This window comes from Emys orbicularis, chromosome 11 (assembly GCF_028017835.1).
Source record: "Emys orbicularis isolate rEmyOrb1 chromosome 11, rEmyOrb1.hap1, whole genome shotgun sequence".
In the NCBI taxonomy this organism is placed as follows: Eukaryota; Metazoa; Chordata; order Testudines; family Emydidae; genus Emys; species Emys orbicularis.
The window spans coordinates 60,615,977-60,632,843 of NC_088693.1; the positions used below are offsets into that span (position 1 = coordinate 60,615,977).

The following is a 16,867-nucleotide window of genomic DNA, read 5'->3' on the forward strand; positions in this document are numbered from 1 at the left end:
TATTATTATGCATTTTCTCTCTCTCAAAAAGTGCGTGGTTACATTCACACACTCCTTCTACTGAGGATTTTTAGGCAAAAGAAAGGTTAAGTACTAACAAGTGGCCTCTAGCACTATTCACACCAAATAGCTCTTTATAGTCGCTTAGAAAGAATGAAGTTGTTTTGAGCTCTTTAGGTGGTGTAATGAGCCCATCTACTTGATCAGCGGAGCACTAGCCAACTAAACAAAATAAACGGAATAAGGTCCACATGAACAACAGCTCAGACACGTATGATCCATATCATGATATGGTGGAGGTGGATTCCATAAGACAATATTAAATATATTCTTTGCACAGTATTATAGTTTAGATCAGTAACTGAAAAGTCAATGATTTCACAGTCTATGCACATAAGTTATATGGGAATCTGGATGACCTGCTGTTTTCCTATTGGATTGACCTGTGTAGGACAAGCTAATGCTAATATAAGGTCACAACTAATGTTCTAGGAAGCCCCTGGGTTTTTATTAGTCTGAGAACAGAGCATGTAGAAATGCATGTTGAGAGCTGCTAGGGTGCAGGGCGACTCCCACTGAAGTCAAGGGGAACCTCTCCATTTATTGTAATGCTGGATTCTAAACTGATTAGACTGCATTTTTGGAGTTTGTGTTCTGGGCTTTATAGAAGTTGAACATTGGAGGACATCCCAAGTCAGTGCTTCCTGATTCTTCTTCACACAATGGGTAAAGTGGTTCTCTGGCTAGGATTTCTTGGGATTGTTTAAAAGGTGCCTGATTTAGTCTCAGAGGAATCACAGTGGACCACATCCACAAGAGAGGAAAATCAGAAAGTTGCCAAAAAATCCAGTCCCAGCCATTATTGGTGTAGCAGAGGACTTTTCTGATGAAAATGAACAGCATTTTCAGCTTTGTGCTGAACATATGGAGTGGTATTTTATGTTTCATGGAATTACTCAAAGAAAAAGACAGGGGCCCCTGAAGTCAATAGCAAAATTCCCATTTTTTCTGTGGTTTGTCCTGAGCTAGGAGCCCTGAGCTCTCATACAACTGTCACCCCCACCTCCACCCCTACCCCTCTGCTCCTTCAGCCTTGGCTGTGGAGAAGGACCATAGAGCTGAAGTGACAAAGGGAAGTTTCTAAAGTGTTTAGAAGTAAACAGTTTAAAAACCACTGATTAGAACAGCATGGTCCCAGTTTGGAGGATAAAGGGAGCCAATGCAAGATGTATGTCCTTGGAAACAGAACAGTGATTTGTGCTCCTGTTAAAAGCTAGACGGGTTGGTAGTGAGGACTCTGCACGCTTGCTGAAGAGCATGCCCTTTACACTGGACTCCACTGCAGGGATCAAACAGAAAGCCATTAGGCAGCACTAAATACCTCACTGCAGAACACGAGGACTTGGAAAAGGCAGCACCAGAATTGCTGGTCAGCACCGAGAAAATAATACATTGGGTAGTTAAAATGGGCCTGCACGCTATGGATGCAGTTTCTCAAATTGCATAGGGACTGTCTCAAACACAATTTGGTAACAGTGCACTTAGAGCCAACACTATGCGCCAGATTGGCCCTGACCCTTCTGAGTGCTCCTGCGGGAGGTGGGGAAGGTGGGGAATGGAAAATGGGGAATGGGACAAGGAGCCTTACTCCCCCACCCCATTACTTTCACCTCCCCTCCCCCCCCGCCCCTCCACAAAGCGCCAGGGACAACTACAGTCCCTGTACTCAGGATTGTTCAAGGTCTGTTCCCCATGCTCTCCCCATCCCAAGAGTCATGAGGGGCACAGAAAAGAGGGCAGGTAGGTGCAAGGCCGTGGCTGAACCGCAGCCAACAGCAGAAGGCGCAGGCTGTGCATTCCCACTGTGCACCAGGGAAGGGATTGTACTTTCCAAGGCACAACCCCGTCCTGCACTCACCAAGGGGTTCACCAACATTCCCGCACTTAGGGATGTGCCTAAATGGCACCATTTTACCCAGTGTGCACAAGAGAGAGACTTGAGCTTTGTGGAAGATTAAGATAAAAGCAGAATGTTGTGTTAAACAACATAATCCAAATCTGATTTTGACAAAGGGGTCAATTCCATCAGCGTTGGAGCCATTATAGGTTAAATCACCTATGTCTGCATTGATTCCAAGTATAGAAAGTATCCAATACCCAGGCAACATCATGTGTACAGTACTTTGACGCGTTTGGGGTCTGATAAAAAGTGTGCAGGCTCATCTGCCTGTACCAGTCATAGGATGGCACAGTTTTGCGAGACCAGACCAATATTGGTTAACGAGGCATTTAGGGAGACCAAGAATTCATTAAGATGTTCAATGGTGTTAGAAACTCTGAGCTCAAATTACAGTTCCAGTTAGCTTGTAACACATGATCAACAAAGGAGGTGTGCACATGAGTGCTGGGCATTCCCTGAGCTGATTCCCCCCGCACAGAGCTAACCTAAGTGTCTCTGTGTCCATCTGCAGCTGGGTGTGGCCTTACCTGTGTGTGTGTGTGTGTGTGTGTGCTAGAGAAGGCTCTGAATGAAGTGTCTCGTCCCAAAGATCTTGGGTGCATGCTACCTATAGACCAAAGCAGCGCTGTTGAACTATCATCCCCAGCAGCTATCAAAAGTGAAAAATCCACAACCCAATTTTTCAGAAAATCTGGGGTTTGAGGGTTGCTGTCAGCTGGCTGGCCTCTGTGTCATGAAGTGCCGGTGGCCTTTCAGCAGGAGCCGGCAGCACACCTCCTTCCCCTACAGCGGTCAGCCCAGATGGAGCCAGGCTGCTCCCTCTTATACTGGTGTTGCACTTCGAGCATGCCCAGTAGGGCCATGGGGGTGTGGCTTTGTCAGCCCACACTGAGGGGTTAACCCCGGCAGTCCCAGTTCCACACTCCAAAATTCACATCTAAGGAACTTCAGACATTCTTTATGGAGGATGGTAGAACGCATGCTAGGTCAGCTGCTTAATGTAAAGTTTAATATGAACTCAGGAATCAGTTTGATTAAGAGAAACGGCATAGCACGATATTACTTTTTGCCAAAATATAATCTCTCTCTCTCTCTCTTTCCTTAAATAGTGACATATTGTAGCTTGGAATCCATTCTGATGGCGTTTTGAGAGGGAAGTCAAGGCACCATAGGCCAAACTCTACCCATGGATACAGATGTTCACCTCCTATAGATGTCAATGAGAGCCATACACATTCATCCATAGTAGATTTTGGCTCTGTGATTTGTTCTTTTTCTGTGCAGGAAATAGTTTAATATTAAAGATCTCAAGCAGCCTGACCATGCTACTATTATGCTGGAGGGTATTAATGGCTGCCACCAAGCAGGTCTTTGATCTATTAGACAATCACAGATCCTTACTTCAGATTAAATGGAAGGAGCAGTTAAATACTCCTTTATGGCATTATAGCTGGAAACAATAGGAGGCTACTACCATAGGCACAGGGTCATCTAGCAAAGCCTGAGCCAGGCTCAGCTGTAAGAGGGTTCCTTTTAAACTGGTTGCAAACCCAGATGCTAGGGCATTGTTGGCAAGCTGTGTGCATTAGAGGCAGGAATCCAGCAAGTTGTTATTGTGGCCTTGAAAGGGGCAGAGAGACAGAGCTTCTCGGCACACAACTGACTGGAGGGACAGACTTGGAAATAGTAAGCAAGGGAATGACCTGCTGTTTGTTTTAATCGACTATGTTCAGGGAGACGGGACTTTGGGTACAGTCTTTATAAATAAACAGGATTGCATCAAAGTGTATATACCTGACTTGTTTCATCCAGTTCTGCTCATAACAGAAACAGATCTACAAGTGCCCATCCAAACACTGGCTAGCCAAAAGGGGCATGCTATTGAATGTTGGAAGGTGGGCTTTCATTTCCTTTAGCATAATAGAGTTTTACCAAGGACAAACTTTTCTTTTAAGCAACAGAGACGAGACTTCCTAAAGATAAAAAGCTGAAGTCATCAAACAACTTAACTTCCGGTTTGAAATGTTGCCATCACAGTGGTTTCAGTCAGTATGTAGATCAAGTGCTCCTGAGGGGGAAAGGAGAGGAGAGAGAGAATGTGTGACTGACTGAACAGTCTAGCCCCACCAGGTTGGCTTGTGGTTCAGTCTTCAGATTTCTTTGTGGGGGTGGCATCTACATTTGCAGCCCACCATTATCATCATGATATTCTGGATACTCGCTGCTCTCAGCTTCATTCAAGCTGCTGAAGTAACAGGTAAACCATTTTGATCTTTTCCATTTACTTTTCTGGACCATCATTAAGATGCAGGAGAATGCATTTCGATGTAGGTGACTAGTTACTGAAGGCTGATAAAATGGATTTTTGTTTTGTTTTGTTTTTTTAATCACAATCTTCTCCAAATTGGAGCCTAAGAGCTTTTTTATTTGACTATTCTTTAGGTATGTTTTGGAGTCAGGATTTGTTCCCTGGCATATATCATACTACTATCATACTATATCATAGTTTTGAACATACCACTGCTACCTTGGTGGGTTCTCTTTATTTTAAATCTAAACTGTTTTGATGACTCCACTTCTCTTAGTGTATATATTTCTGTAACCTCCAGAGTTTCCAATGTGCAGCCCTATATTCTATTGAAAGTTCACCCTGTATAAAGGGCTGCAGGACTTAGCCCTAAGTATACTTAGTGAGAATTAACAAATATGTAAAATGGATAAAAATAGAGGGTTGGTTTTTTTTAGGACAATCAATGGGTTGTTGATGGTTGGTTTTTTTAAAAATAATCTATTGCTACCTACTGAATAATCAATTTCCCTCTGAAAACAAAAACATGTCTATTTGGGAAGCTTAAAATGTTACTGAATATTTTAAATCTTCAGTTGTTCTTTCTTTAGCTTACTCTATGTCTTGTTATCACCTCTCCTATGCAGTTTTAGTAGCTTCATAATTGCCACATCTTTCAAGGGGACACATTAGAATGCAAAGCAAGGCAGGGGATGATCGTTTTTGCTAGGATAATCTCAAGTCAAAGTATTGCTGAAATCATTGGCCTGTGAATTCATGTTGTCAGCTCTTCTCTAAATGTCAGCATTTGTATATTTACAGGAAAAGAGATGAACAGAAACCTGTCCCCCTAACAGAACTAGTCACATGTAGACCATTCTTACATTGCTGCTGTTGCCTGACAGAAGAATTAGAAAAAAGGAGTTAGAAACAGTTCTTACATTTTTCTGCAATTCTTTTCCCTGGTTAAGAATATTGTAATTTGCATGAAATCAAGATCGATATTGCTTCAGAATCCATCAGCTTCTGCTCCTTATTCCTCTCCTGAAGTTCTAATTCTCTGTTTGTAACATCATAATTATTTCCACAGCAGGCAATGGGGTTGTCACAAACAGATGATTATTACTCTAGGAGTGGGGATAAGCAGCAGGAGTAGGTGAACAGTGGGGGGGGGGGGGGAGAAGGAGGAGAGGGGGAAATAATCAATGAGGTGCCAGCAGCTTTAAGCAAACCCTTTGAACTGCAGTATATATTAATGATACTCTGACACACTGCCGGTGGTCCGGATCCTACAGACACTTGCATGCTTGCTTAACTTTAAATACTTGAGCAGTCCCATTGGTTTCAGTGGGACTACTCAAATGTAAAGTTAAGCACATGTATACGAGCTTGCAGGATGAGAGCTTAAATGAGCGTTTGCCATAGGGTTCTTATCCGCCTTGTCTTTACATTTAGATCCTCAGATCAGAGATGCTTAATAAATGGACATTATTATTGTTGAGCCAAATGCTGCAGTCCTTATATAATCCAAATGGTCGTAAAGGCAATGAGAACATTGCCTGACTAAGGCCAACAAGACTGTCCCATGATTATCGTATTATAACACTATCTCAGAGAACTCTGTATGTTGACCTGAACCACAATCTTTGCATTAGTGTTGACAAAAAGGTACTTTTTTCTTACTTGTCTTTCTGGCTGAGTAATTATTTTACTGTAATCTAAGAGGCAGCTAGATTATTCTGTCTGCAGTGTGTGTTTCATAACCAATACAGGTGGGTTCTCCCCACCCTTGTACTACAGGAAATCTGCTGGCTCATAGTTTTTATGGGTTAAATACTGACCTGTAACCCACCCAGGTTACTAGTACATAGAATGATCTCTGGTGTGTATGCACGGTGAGCAGTGGTTTACCAGACACTAGGATGACATCAACACATTTCCTCTTCTCCGAACAAGTTAAACAGACACCTGGGCCCTGCAAATTAAGAAATTGCGTTTAACTAAAGCAGTAGTGTATCTCCTGGCATTTATTACCTTTCTCCATACAGTACTTAATGTAAGGAAGGGGAGATTAGCAAGGGCACGAGTGTCTCATGATCAGGAGAAGTGGATCAGAGTAGGCTGTTTCATTTCAGGGGAAGCTGCATATCACAGACAGCTGGTTGAATTAGCCAATTAAAAAAAAAAGTAACAGAGAAAAGACCTTTCTAAGCATCTTGAAAAAGACTGGAAGTAGCTGAACAGCACAAATTGGTAGCCTTAAGTCAGAATTGCTTTTTTTTTGGTACCATATCTGTGTATGTTTCTGTTTATAGGTTTTTTAGCCCTCTTCAGTTTCCTCCCTTCCCAAGGCGTTCAAATGGGCCTTTTCTCTATTATGTTAATGCAGAACGACAGTTTAGCTGTTCAAAACCTCATCCCATATTCCTAACAAAGGCAAAACAACTATTGTTTTCAATATCTGTACTGTATGGGGGAAAAGAGGGAATACAATTATTTGCTTCTCTGGTCTACCAATCAAGCGTAGGACGTTTTTAATCACTTGCTGGCTATGCATGGAAAATTTTGGAAAAACAATTATTCTTCCTTACTTTTATGTTTTCACTGGTTCTCTTCCTGGGTCACAATGACTTCAATGGAGTTTTACTTGCGTAAGGTGTATGAGATCAGAACGTCAGTGTTTTACAGTTATTAAGTATGGTTAAGATTTTTTCGTGATGAAAAGTCCTAAATTCTATTATAATATAAATTTAATATGAAGAATGTGGTGTGAAATGTTTTATGACAAGGGATCTTACACAGTGCAACAGTTGCTTATAAAACCGAAGGCCCGATCCTGCAAAAGCTTATGCATGTGCTTAATTTGCTACAGAGAATGGTTCCACCCCAGACTGCAAGACTTTTATGAAATTGTAGATAGTGATTTTGCATAACTGTTGTTTTCTGGGCTGGGTAAGGCCAGGTGCAGTCATACCATTATTATGATAATTGTAAGTGCTACATTATTATTATTATGTAGCACTTACAACGGAACATAGCCTTTGGAAATAGCACGCATAGCCCTACTTATGGGAAACAATTCACAAATGGAAACACCTACTAAATGTTTCAATGTTTTACCATTTTAACAAAGCCCAAGTGCCATTTACAAGAAAAGTGTTTTCATGAATGCAAGATAAACTTGAACTATGCTTGTGCAGTGTGTTAGTACACCAGCCTCTTAGAGACCTAGGTTCAAATTCTATTTACTCGCCCAGATTCAGCTCCTGTTGAGGATTTATTCCAATCCTGTTCTGGTCACAGGTGACACAGGAGCTTGATGGGCTAATCTTATTCTCTTGTGGGCCGAATATACATTTTGGCATGACTGATTTTCTCCAACAGACAGAACCACGAGAGAGGGATAAGAGGCCTTGCTGGAGGCCGGGACTCGGGTGCTTTGGTAGGGCTGCATGCTGAGGTCACACAATGCTTGCTTCCATTATGCCCCCATCCATGCACATAGCTTTCACGAGGAATAATTTGTTCCCCATAATGAAAAACAAAACCGCCCAATCTGTTTAGGTGGTGGTGTGATTTAATAGAGTGGAGCCACCTGACAAAGCTAAGCCTGGTTCTCAGCTTGAACAAAACATCTGTAAACAGTCCTCATTCACTGACCCATGAAATACACTTTGCTCATGCTATTAAGGCATCTTGTATTCCATATGCTTGGCTAACGAAGAACAAGAACCTATGCTAACATCTAATCAGCATTGGAGGGCTCACAGATTTGGCGGCATGGCCAAGAAAGCAGGAAATAATTTTGGGTAGAAAGGCCAATAGATTTTAATCTCATATTGTCAGCAACACATCGCTGCGGGTGCAAAAATGATCCGATACTGCAGTTGAATAGGGGAGTTTAAGATACTTGGTGCTACATACCGCACATCTGAGATTAGAAACCAGCCTATGGCAGCAAAGCACCGTGGAAGGTTATTGGGCTCCCTAGAAGAATCTAAACAATGCCTTGAGGGGCTTGCCACAGTGATGACACTTCAGAGGGTTCCCCTTTGCCCCTAAGCAGGGCTGGCCAAAAGGATCTGGTTTTTCTTCAGAAGTGTTTGTGACAGCGTTGCAGGCGTTTCTCTAATCGGCTAATGTTTTTGGAAGTTTCTGATCAAGGACACTTAGATGGGGAGCTCGCTGGGGCAGGAAGCAGCTCTTTGTTATGCATGCGTACAGCACGGAGCAAGACGGGACCCTGGCCTCTAGGCACTACTGCAATTCTACTCCCAATAAGAACATGTTACCCACAACTCCTCGTTCTCCAGTTATCTAAAAACTAGGCAACACTCACTCCCGGTAGGACTCGTAGGCCCCAAACGTGATAAATATAAAACAATTCTGCTAGTGTCTTGCACACTCCAGCCCAGGTCATGTATTGATTTTCTTGCTAGGTTGAACCACATTCGGCTACCATGTTTGGAAAAGGTGTTAAACTCAGGCTACAGTCAATGCTAAAACCTTTTACAAACAGCACTTAATTAAAATGGATTAGCTAACACATTTCAAAAGCAGGCAAATGAACCAAACATTTTTTTCCCCTAGTGGAGACAAGGCCTTAGACAGCCAAATAGTGCTCTCAGCTGTCTTGGGACAATGGGACGGAATCCAAAATCTGGACCACTTTCTGCCAGCCTACGGGGACTCCCTACTCTGAGTTAGTTTCTCGCTCTCCTTGGGGCAGGGCCTCCTGGGTTTTGCTGACACAGGAAAGTAGGCAAAGTTTGCAGCAATATGTACAAGTTTGTCTCCCCCGCACTAGTATGCACGGTGCTAGTCAAGCTGCAGCCAGGGGCCCCAGGAGAAATGACTGGAATCTTCCTCTCCCTTGCTTTCTTCTCTTGCTAGAGAGAGGGCTCTGCAAAGCCACTATGCAATGCCTGCTCTCTTTCTTCTTCCTCAGAGAACACAAAGAACCAGAGGCTAGCAAACAGTTGGAGAGTGGCTAGCTTCTGCAGTAGTGAGTTAAGTTGGCAATCAAAGAACTAATGCTGGCTGTAGGGATGCCCCCATCTTACATATATTCAAGACTCCAGTTGGTGGGTTGTCTCTGTTGCCCGCCCAGATCAGTTACTGGCCAACATGCCCTTTCCTTTCCTAGATTCCTCTGCATGTGTTTCTCTCCGTCCAAGTCCCCCATGTTTGCTCTACCCCTCCCCCAATGCTTCCTCCCCATCTCCGGTTGCTCCCCATATCCTTTTCAACAGATGCTTTCCAATTGCTGTTAGGCCAGTGAGCAGAGAGTTCCTGAGAGCAGTTTCTGAACCCCTTCTTCTGCTAAGCCACTGGTGCTCCACCCACTTCTGTTCTTCCAGTCAGTCATCTGAGGAGTGGGGATAAGGTCTTCTAGACTCCCACTAGCTTAGCTAGGACCTTTGCCCCACTCCATTTATTCCATAGCCCTTTTAAGATGTTGAGGAGAAGGATAACAGGTTTTGAAGCAGAAAATTGGAGGGGGACATAAACTGAGGCAGAAACAGTTTCCCCCTCAGCATCCCCTGTGACTGTGCCCATGGCTCGGCCAGATAGAGCCCACAAAGGCCTCGTGTAAAAGATCTGCACAAAGACTTGTGTGGTCACACACCTGCACTGTTGTGAAGGTTTTGCTGTTGGGGAGAGTCGTTCCCCCTCTCACTTCTTTTCTCTGCTCTCCAAAGGAGATTAAGGTCTCACTTGGGAAAGACTACTCCCCTTAAATAAGCAGCCTTCTATGCAGTCCATTTCAGCGATTCAACTTCTTTTGGCACCTGGTAGTACAGAGAGACCCCAGTGACATGGGGGACAGAAAACACATCGTTCTTATGTATCAGGCTAATCAGATCAAGTAGGATTCTGCCTTTGTAGGAAGTGTATCTTCGGGCCATTAGTGTGATAAATGCCATAGATTTAAGTCTTTGTCACTATCTTATGGCTGGTCCACATAAGAGGTTAAGAAGTTACGACAGCAGCTAGCTAGAGGAATTTCTTTTAGCTCAAGTTGTAGAGGCTCATGCCATGCTAAAGGCATTAGGGTCAAATTCCAGTGATGGCCCAACTGGGGTCAGTTACACCATCAAGCTATTTGCCTTTTAATAAGGTTGTTCTTGGAACAGCAGGCATATGTATAACGGTGGTCCTCTTTTTTTGTTGATTGCTAAGCTAGATATTAAATACATATTTCAACTTAGTGGTGTCACTAGGACACTCGATGCGAAGGAATGAATACACTGGTGTGTCTACAACTGGGACAGAAGTTAGAGCTTCAGTATTAAATGTCACACTTGCAATCCAATTCAGAATGAACACACCCTTGATCACACTGGTAGATACACAGTCTCTGTGGGTACCGGTATTTTGAGCAATTGCACCAGCAGGACGTGATTTTTTTAAAAATCATATAACGTATTTTATAAATAAGTGTTTTTTTCCATCCTCCCTCCCAGAAAACAAGATTTTAGTGGAACAGCCGCCTCGAATCATGGCATGTAATGAAAATGCTACCTTGGCTTGCAAATATGCCTATAATGGAACTGGGAACGAATTCAGAGCATCACTGAATAAAGGAGCAGACAGAGCGGTTGAAGTCTGCTCTGTTTCCTGGAATGGTTCCTTCCATAACCATCATTCAAATAAAGATTTCAACTGCCTTGTTACAGTTGATAGCCATAAAAAGGAAGTGAATTTCAGTCTTTGGAAGCTGAATACTGACCAAACAGATATTTACTTCTGCAAAATTGAGGTCATGTTTCCACCTCCTTACATCTCCAACGACAAGAGCAATGGGACTGTCATTCATGTGAAAGGTACGACACAAAATTATAATTGTCCAATATCCTTTTCCTTACATGTGCACCTTAATGTTAGAGCTCACAGCATTGAGGTTCCCTGTCAGGTACCTAATGACTATTTCTCAGTGAAAGGCAAAATTCCTCTTCCCCCAAATAATGGGTCTAGCAACCTGCCATTTTCCTCTGATGGCCATAGAATTTACAGAAGAGTGTTGGAGCAAGGAGTCAATAAATGGAATTAAAGTTATGGCTTTTATGTTCTCTGACGTTTTTTCTATTCTATTTCTTTAAGAGATGCTCTGCCAACCACCAATATTTCAATCTCCAACACCCTTTTGGGCTCTGATGGTGACTCTTGGATTTCTGGCTTTCTACAGTGTGCTAATAACTGCGGTGTTTGTTATCTGCTGGGTAAGAAATGAGTTTTTTTCCTTGCTTTATGTGACTCAGGTACACCCCCACCCTTCCACCCACCAGCTTTTGCCCGACTTATACAGTCACCTTCCACAGTTATTGCCATCTCCAGTTTGAGAACAGCAATGGTTCTTCACTCTGGTTGCTTATGCTCATCCATTCACAGGAAACAAAAGCTGACTGCCCGTTGCACTCACATCAGTAACCAGGTAGGGAGTCAAGGCTCCATACCAGAGTCCTAACCCTGGCAGGACTCTCACTGGGGCGTTAGTAGGAGATCTGATTGTGTCAGAACTCCAGGCTCTCTCACTGTCCGCCCCTAGTAACACTGGGTTGGACTGTCCCCTCGCATAATAAAACCAACAGGAGAGGGGGCAGAGGCAGGAAAACAGCAAGAAGCCCCTTGTAAACTACTTCCTAGATTATTCTCTAGAAGGATGCGACAGACCATGGAGCTCACCTACAATATGCACAGGTCCTCTGGCTCAGCAGTTAGCCAAGCCCTTCCATAGGGCTTCATTTTGCCTCCGCAGCAACTCTCCCTCTTCCCCACCTTCCCTGGTAGTCTGACTCCACTGGACTCCCCCTGGCCACTACCCTTGCTGTAAGTTGTTCTAAAACAGGAGGAATCTCCACCATGGAGTGGGCAGCATAGGAAAGATAACGCAGTCTCAGAATCTTTTCTTTACAAATAACTATGGAGCAAAAAGGGGACCCCTGACACCATCCTCTTCTGCCTGATTGGATACGCAGATCTGCAGGGCCTGGGAGAAAGGAGATGCAGATGTGGAGGCAGCAGACTTCCTCTTCTGTGCATGGATGTGTGTGGGGGGTATGATCCCCATATTGTATAGAGTACAGCTAGAATATTTAACTCATGTGCAGGCTTGAATAGTGAATATATAGGGGAACTCTCCTCCTTCCAGTCTCTCTCTCTTTTAAAATATATATTTTCAACTAATTACAAGGTAACCTGGCTGCAATTCCCTGACCCCTCCTTTAGATTAAACCCTACATTTGAGTACAGAAACCCAGTCCCATTGCCAGTCAAGGTCTCTAAATTGCATCATCATTGTCATACAGAGGCACAAAGTTCATTGCAATGATATGCAAGCTGGATCAGGCATTGCCATTAACAAATTTAAAACCAGCGAATGCTCTCTTCTCCCCCAGCCCCATTGAAGAGATTTGCTCCGATTTTGTCATAGGAAAGCTTAAATGGTACAACTAATAGGTGAAATTGCTATGCAGCATCTATGCCTTGATGAAATACTGTCATTTCAGATCCATAATTTCGAGTCTGAATAATTTTCTCTCTATTGTTTGGATTTTCTCTCTCTTACGTCTCAGATACAGATTCTTACTAAGATGACATGCACTCCTACGGAGAACGGCAGTGTAGCATTCTGATTCTGTGTTGTGCTGGCTTCATCCATTTTTACCTGCTGCTGGTATCCTCTGAATAACATGTATTCAGAGTGCTGACATACTTACAATGCTGTTGGATGTAAATCGAGCTGGCTAATAAAGATTATGGGTACAAAAAAGCTGTCCACAATGATAGAATGAATTAGGGTTTGACCTAGCTGAAACTGTGTTCTTACACAGTTTTTGACCTCTGTTAAGAAAAAGTTCTTTGCTCTCCAAAACCATCAGTCCTACACCTTCATCTTTGTACAGTGAGGCATTTATTCATGCTAGTTAAATATTTCTATAAGCCAAAAATAACTCAGACTTAGCTAGAGGATTTTAAAATTGTACATTTGTCTATCCACACACAGATGTATATATCTATGTTATAGATTATATACATGTACAAGCACACACGTATGTATCTAATCATTTATATACACACTGCATAGTTTATAAGTAATATAATTTATTTTTGCAAATTTGAATGAATGAAACTTGGTCACCATTTTAAAGTCAGAAAATATTAAAGTTGTTATAGTAACCTTAACTCCTCGCTGTGACACATAGCTAACACAATTTTGCACCTCCAAGGATATCTATACAACTCCCATCCAGACCAGTCAGACGAACACATGCATATCTGAGGGTAGAATTGCACTCACCGTATTCTAAAATATTATGTAGCAGTAAAGCAGTAATCCAAAATATTCCATCTGGGCCTGTCACTATTTGAAATTTAACATTTCTTCACTTCAAAGAGGTGAAAATAATCTCCTAACATTATATTTATAAGAGTGGGTTTAAAAAAAAAAAAAAAGAGATTAGAACTCTGAAACCCCAATCTTCCTACTGCCTTCAATTGTGCACTTCAATTACTGCAGAGTCCAAAGGACAACTGTGGAACTCCACGGTGAAATACCAGCATAAAATATGTAACTAACCTTCATGTATGTTATTCCATAGAACTGACATTTACTGCTCAGCTGAGTTGCTTATAACTCCAGATTTAAGGCCTCTCTCATATATGTATATATAAATAGGCAAACCTACACACTTTACATGCTTTTCAGGCAAATTGTTCTGTAGACTGGCCTTCAGCGAGGACTAGCCATTTGGAAACCTGAGCAGACTGAATTGTGTTTGTGTGTGTGGGCACATGCATGCACACACAAGAAGATTCACAAGTGTTTTGGAAAAATTATACTTTTGTCCTTACTAAAGTAAAAAATACAGACTTTGCTCAAGCTGTTGAAAATATTTCAAATGCAAGAAATTTCAGCAAAAAGATGTTTTAGCAAGTTACAACCATAGAATTGTGACAGAGGGGAGGCCCACTGCACAGTCACTAATTCACAAGAGATTAATTTAGGTAGGAATAATGGTCTAGAGGATAGGACACGGAGCTAGACTGCAGAAGCCATGGGTTCAGTTGCGTGCTCAGCCACAGACTTCCTCTCTGACTTCAGGCAAGTCACGTAATCTACCCTGTGCCTCAGTTTGCTATCTGCAAAATGGGGATAGTGCTTTCCTACTGCACAGGATTACTGTGAGGCAAAAGTCCATTAATGAGTGTGAGGTACAGTGCTCAGGGCCAGATAGATGAGAATAACCTCATCTCTGCTTCCCTCAACCAGCAGACTGCAGATTGTTTGGGAGATGGAGGACAGGGCTGCACAGTTACATACAGGCAGGAGGCGTTTTCTGCCACTCTTATTTTGTTGACATTAGCTATTTTTTTAAAAAATTCTAGTTAGAAGCTAGGAAAACCCCTTGCTGACTGCACTTGCTTTACTTCTGCTGAGTCATTCCTCCAGCTAAGAAGGTGGTTAGAAGAGAAGTAGAACACAATCTTAGTTTACAGCATTCACTACCAGACAGGGCCGGCTCCAGGCACCAGCTTGTCAAACAGGTGCTTGGAGCAGCAGCTCCGGAGAGGGGCGGCACGTCCAGGTATTCGGCGGCAATTCGGCGGACGGTCCCTCACTCCGCCTGGGAGCGAAGGACCTCCCGCCAAATTGCCGCCGCAGATCGCGATCGCTGCTTTTTTTTTTTTTGGCTGCTTGGGGCGGCCAAAACCCTGGAGCCGGCCCTGCTACCAGGAGAACTCTCTAATACCATAGCTTTCTCTGCAGGTGGGCTGCTGGGCCACTGACAGGCGAGGAGGGCAAATTTCGCAGAACATTTTATCTGACTACTCATGCTGGTTTTTAGATTAATTTATTTAACTTTAAGCACTTGCTTCAGGGCTTTCCTGAAAAAGCCTTGGGGAATAATTCTGAGTGGTGAATATGTTTGATAATAGCATGACCTGCTTGGACAATTTATTAATTGGAAAGGAGGAAAAACGAATCAAGCCCTTTATTCATTATGAGCCCAGCTTTAAGAAACACTCTGGACTCCATGCACAAAGCCTTTTTAAAAATTATTTAGCCTATGGAGGAAAATCTAATTGCAGAAATGTTTTCATACTTCCCCCCTATAGTGGAAAAACAAGAAGAACAGAATCTTGACGAGTGACTACATGAACATGACGCCACGCCATCCTCCTGGCCCAAAGAACAAGCATTACCAACCCTACGCACCAACTCGGATACACACGGAATACCGCTCTTGGGAACCATGACTATCTGCTTACCAAGCTGCTAATACCCCTGGTGTGCTTTTACTCTGCCACGTGCACTTGGACGTGAAAGGACAGCCTGCCATTAGTTTGTCATATCTGTTATATTTGATGACATCATAGCAAATACCGGTCAAACTTTAATTGACGCTGTGTAAAAGTAGGTTGTTTTCTATGATGGCTGAAAACTAGCTACAACTCATGTTCAAGCTTGATGGTGGGTAAGGGGGAAAGATAACACTGGATCCAGTACAGGGTATATTGTTCACCGTTGCAACTACCGATCTTTCCCAATCACTTTTGCCTTATATTGAACATTAATTTCTAGTTAGAAGTATGTTTAACTTGAAGAATTATAAATCTCTGAAATACAGCCTTAATTGGTTACCATTAAATATGGGACCAAGCAAACTGTTGATGCAAAAATTGGTCCCCTCTCACTTCAAAGAGAAGAACCCAGTTTCAAGTTCCAAACATATGCTTAAAAGAATAGGAGAGGGTTTCAGCTGTAGGGAAAAGTCAGCAGTGAGCCATGTGGACTATTAGATTATTCCATAGATGGGCTGTAATGACAGATCCGGGACACTCAAAATCCCCTATACATTAAATGTGCAATTCTTAAGTTCTTAAATTGGTAACTGTGTAATATTTGTAGGGGGAGAGGACCCCCTATGAAACAATTTCATACAGTGAGAAAGCAATCAATCTGCAAGGCAGGTCTGGAACAACAGGGGATGAAGAAAGATCTGCAGTCATCACGAAGAGAACCCTTTTGAATTATGTTGGCCTACAACAAGGAAACACCAGGACTTGGCCAAAGTCATAGGAGAAGCAGGTGAGAAAATCCTCATTAGAGCTTATTGAGGGCAGATTTTCAAAAGTGGGCCAGATTTTTGAGTGCTCAGCACACACAATCGGGGCCAGATTTTTAGCTGCGCTGAGAACCCAGTGTGCATACAGCATGCTGAGCTCTCCTGAAAATCTGCCCATGTAGTCTGGTGCCTAAATAGCAGGTGAGCTTTTTTCAAAATCTGGCCACAGTGTTGAGTGATCAGATCATTTGAAAATTTGCTCCTAAACACCCTATCATTGGAGAGGCTGAGTGACCTCAACTCCCATTGCAGTCAAGAGGAACTGAAAGCTCTCAGCACTTTGCAGGCAATGTTCAGTACCTTGAAGGATCAGGCTCTAACTGGGGCTTACTGTTCTTATATAGACTTTTCTCTAGGCATGTTCCATGGAGGAGTAAAACAAGGGCTAGAATAAAACTCGTTCAGTGATTTTCATGTGGCATGTTTCTTTTAATGATGATTCCAAAACTGCAGTAGGGTCAGCTCAACACAAAAGCTATTCCCAAGCTT

The 16,867-nt window shown here is 42.8% G+C and overlaps 1 protein-coding gene across 1 annotated transcript; it reads left to right on the forward strand.

Annotated features, from left to right (window-relative positions):
* Nucleotides 1-4,138: 4,138 nt before the first annotated feature.
* On the forward strand, nucleotides 4,139-15,509 carry LOC135885871 (T-cell-specific surface glycoprotein CD28 homolog). Its single transcript, XM_065413780.1, has 4 exons — nucleotides 4,139-4,217; nucleotides 10,715-11,077; nucleotides 11,352-11,470; nucleotides 15,369-15,509. Exons 1-4 carry the CDS (start codon nucleotides 4,163-4,165, stop codon nucleotides 15,507-15,509), a joined length of 678 nt encoding a protein of 225 aa, XP_065269852.1. The 5' UTR covers nucleotides 4,139-4,162.
* Nucleotides 15,510-16,867: the final 1,358 nt, after the last annotated feature.

What these genes read in the sequence shown, in the direction of transcription:
- LOC135885871 (XM_065413780.1), top strand. Translation starts at nt 4,163, where the DNA reads ATGATATTCTGGATACTCGCTGCTCTCAGCTTCATTCAAGCTGCTGAA. An exon ending in TGTCATTCATGTGAAAGGTA is followed by an intron (nt 11,078 to 11,351) that starts CGACACAAAATT and finishes TATTTCTTTAAG; the next exon opens with AGATGCTCTGCCAACCACCA. An exon ending in CGGTGTTTGTTATCTGCTGG is followed by an intron (nt 11,471 to 15,368) that starts GTAAGAAATGAG and finishes TCCCCCCTATAG; the next exon opens with TGGAAAAACAAGAAGAACAG.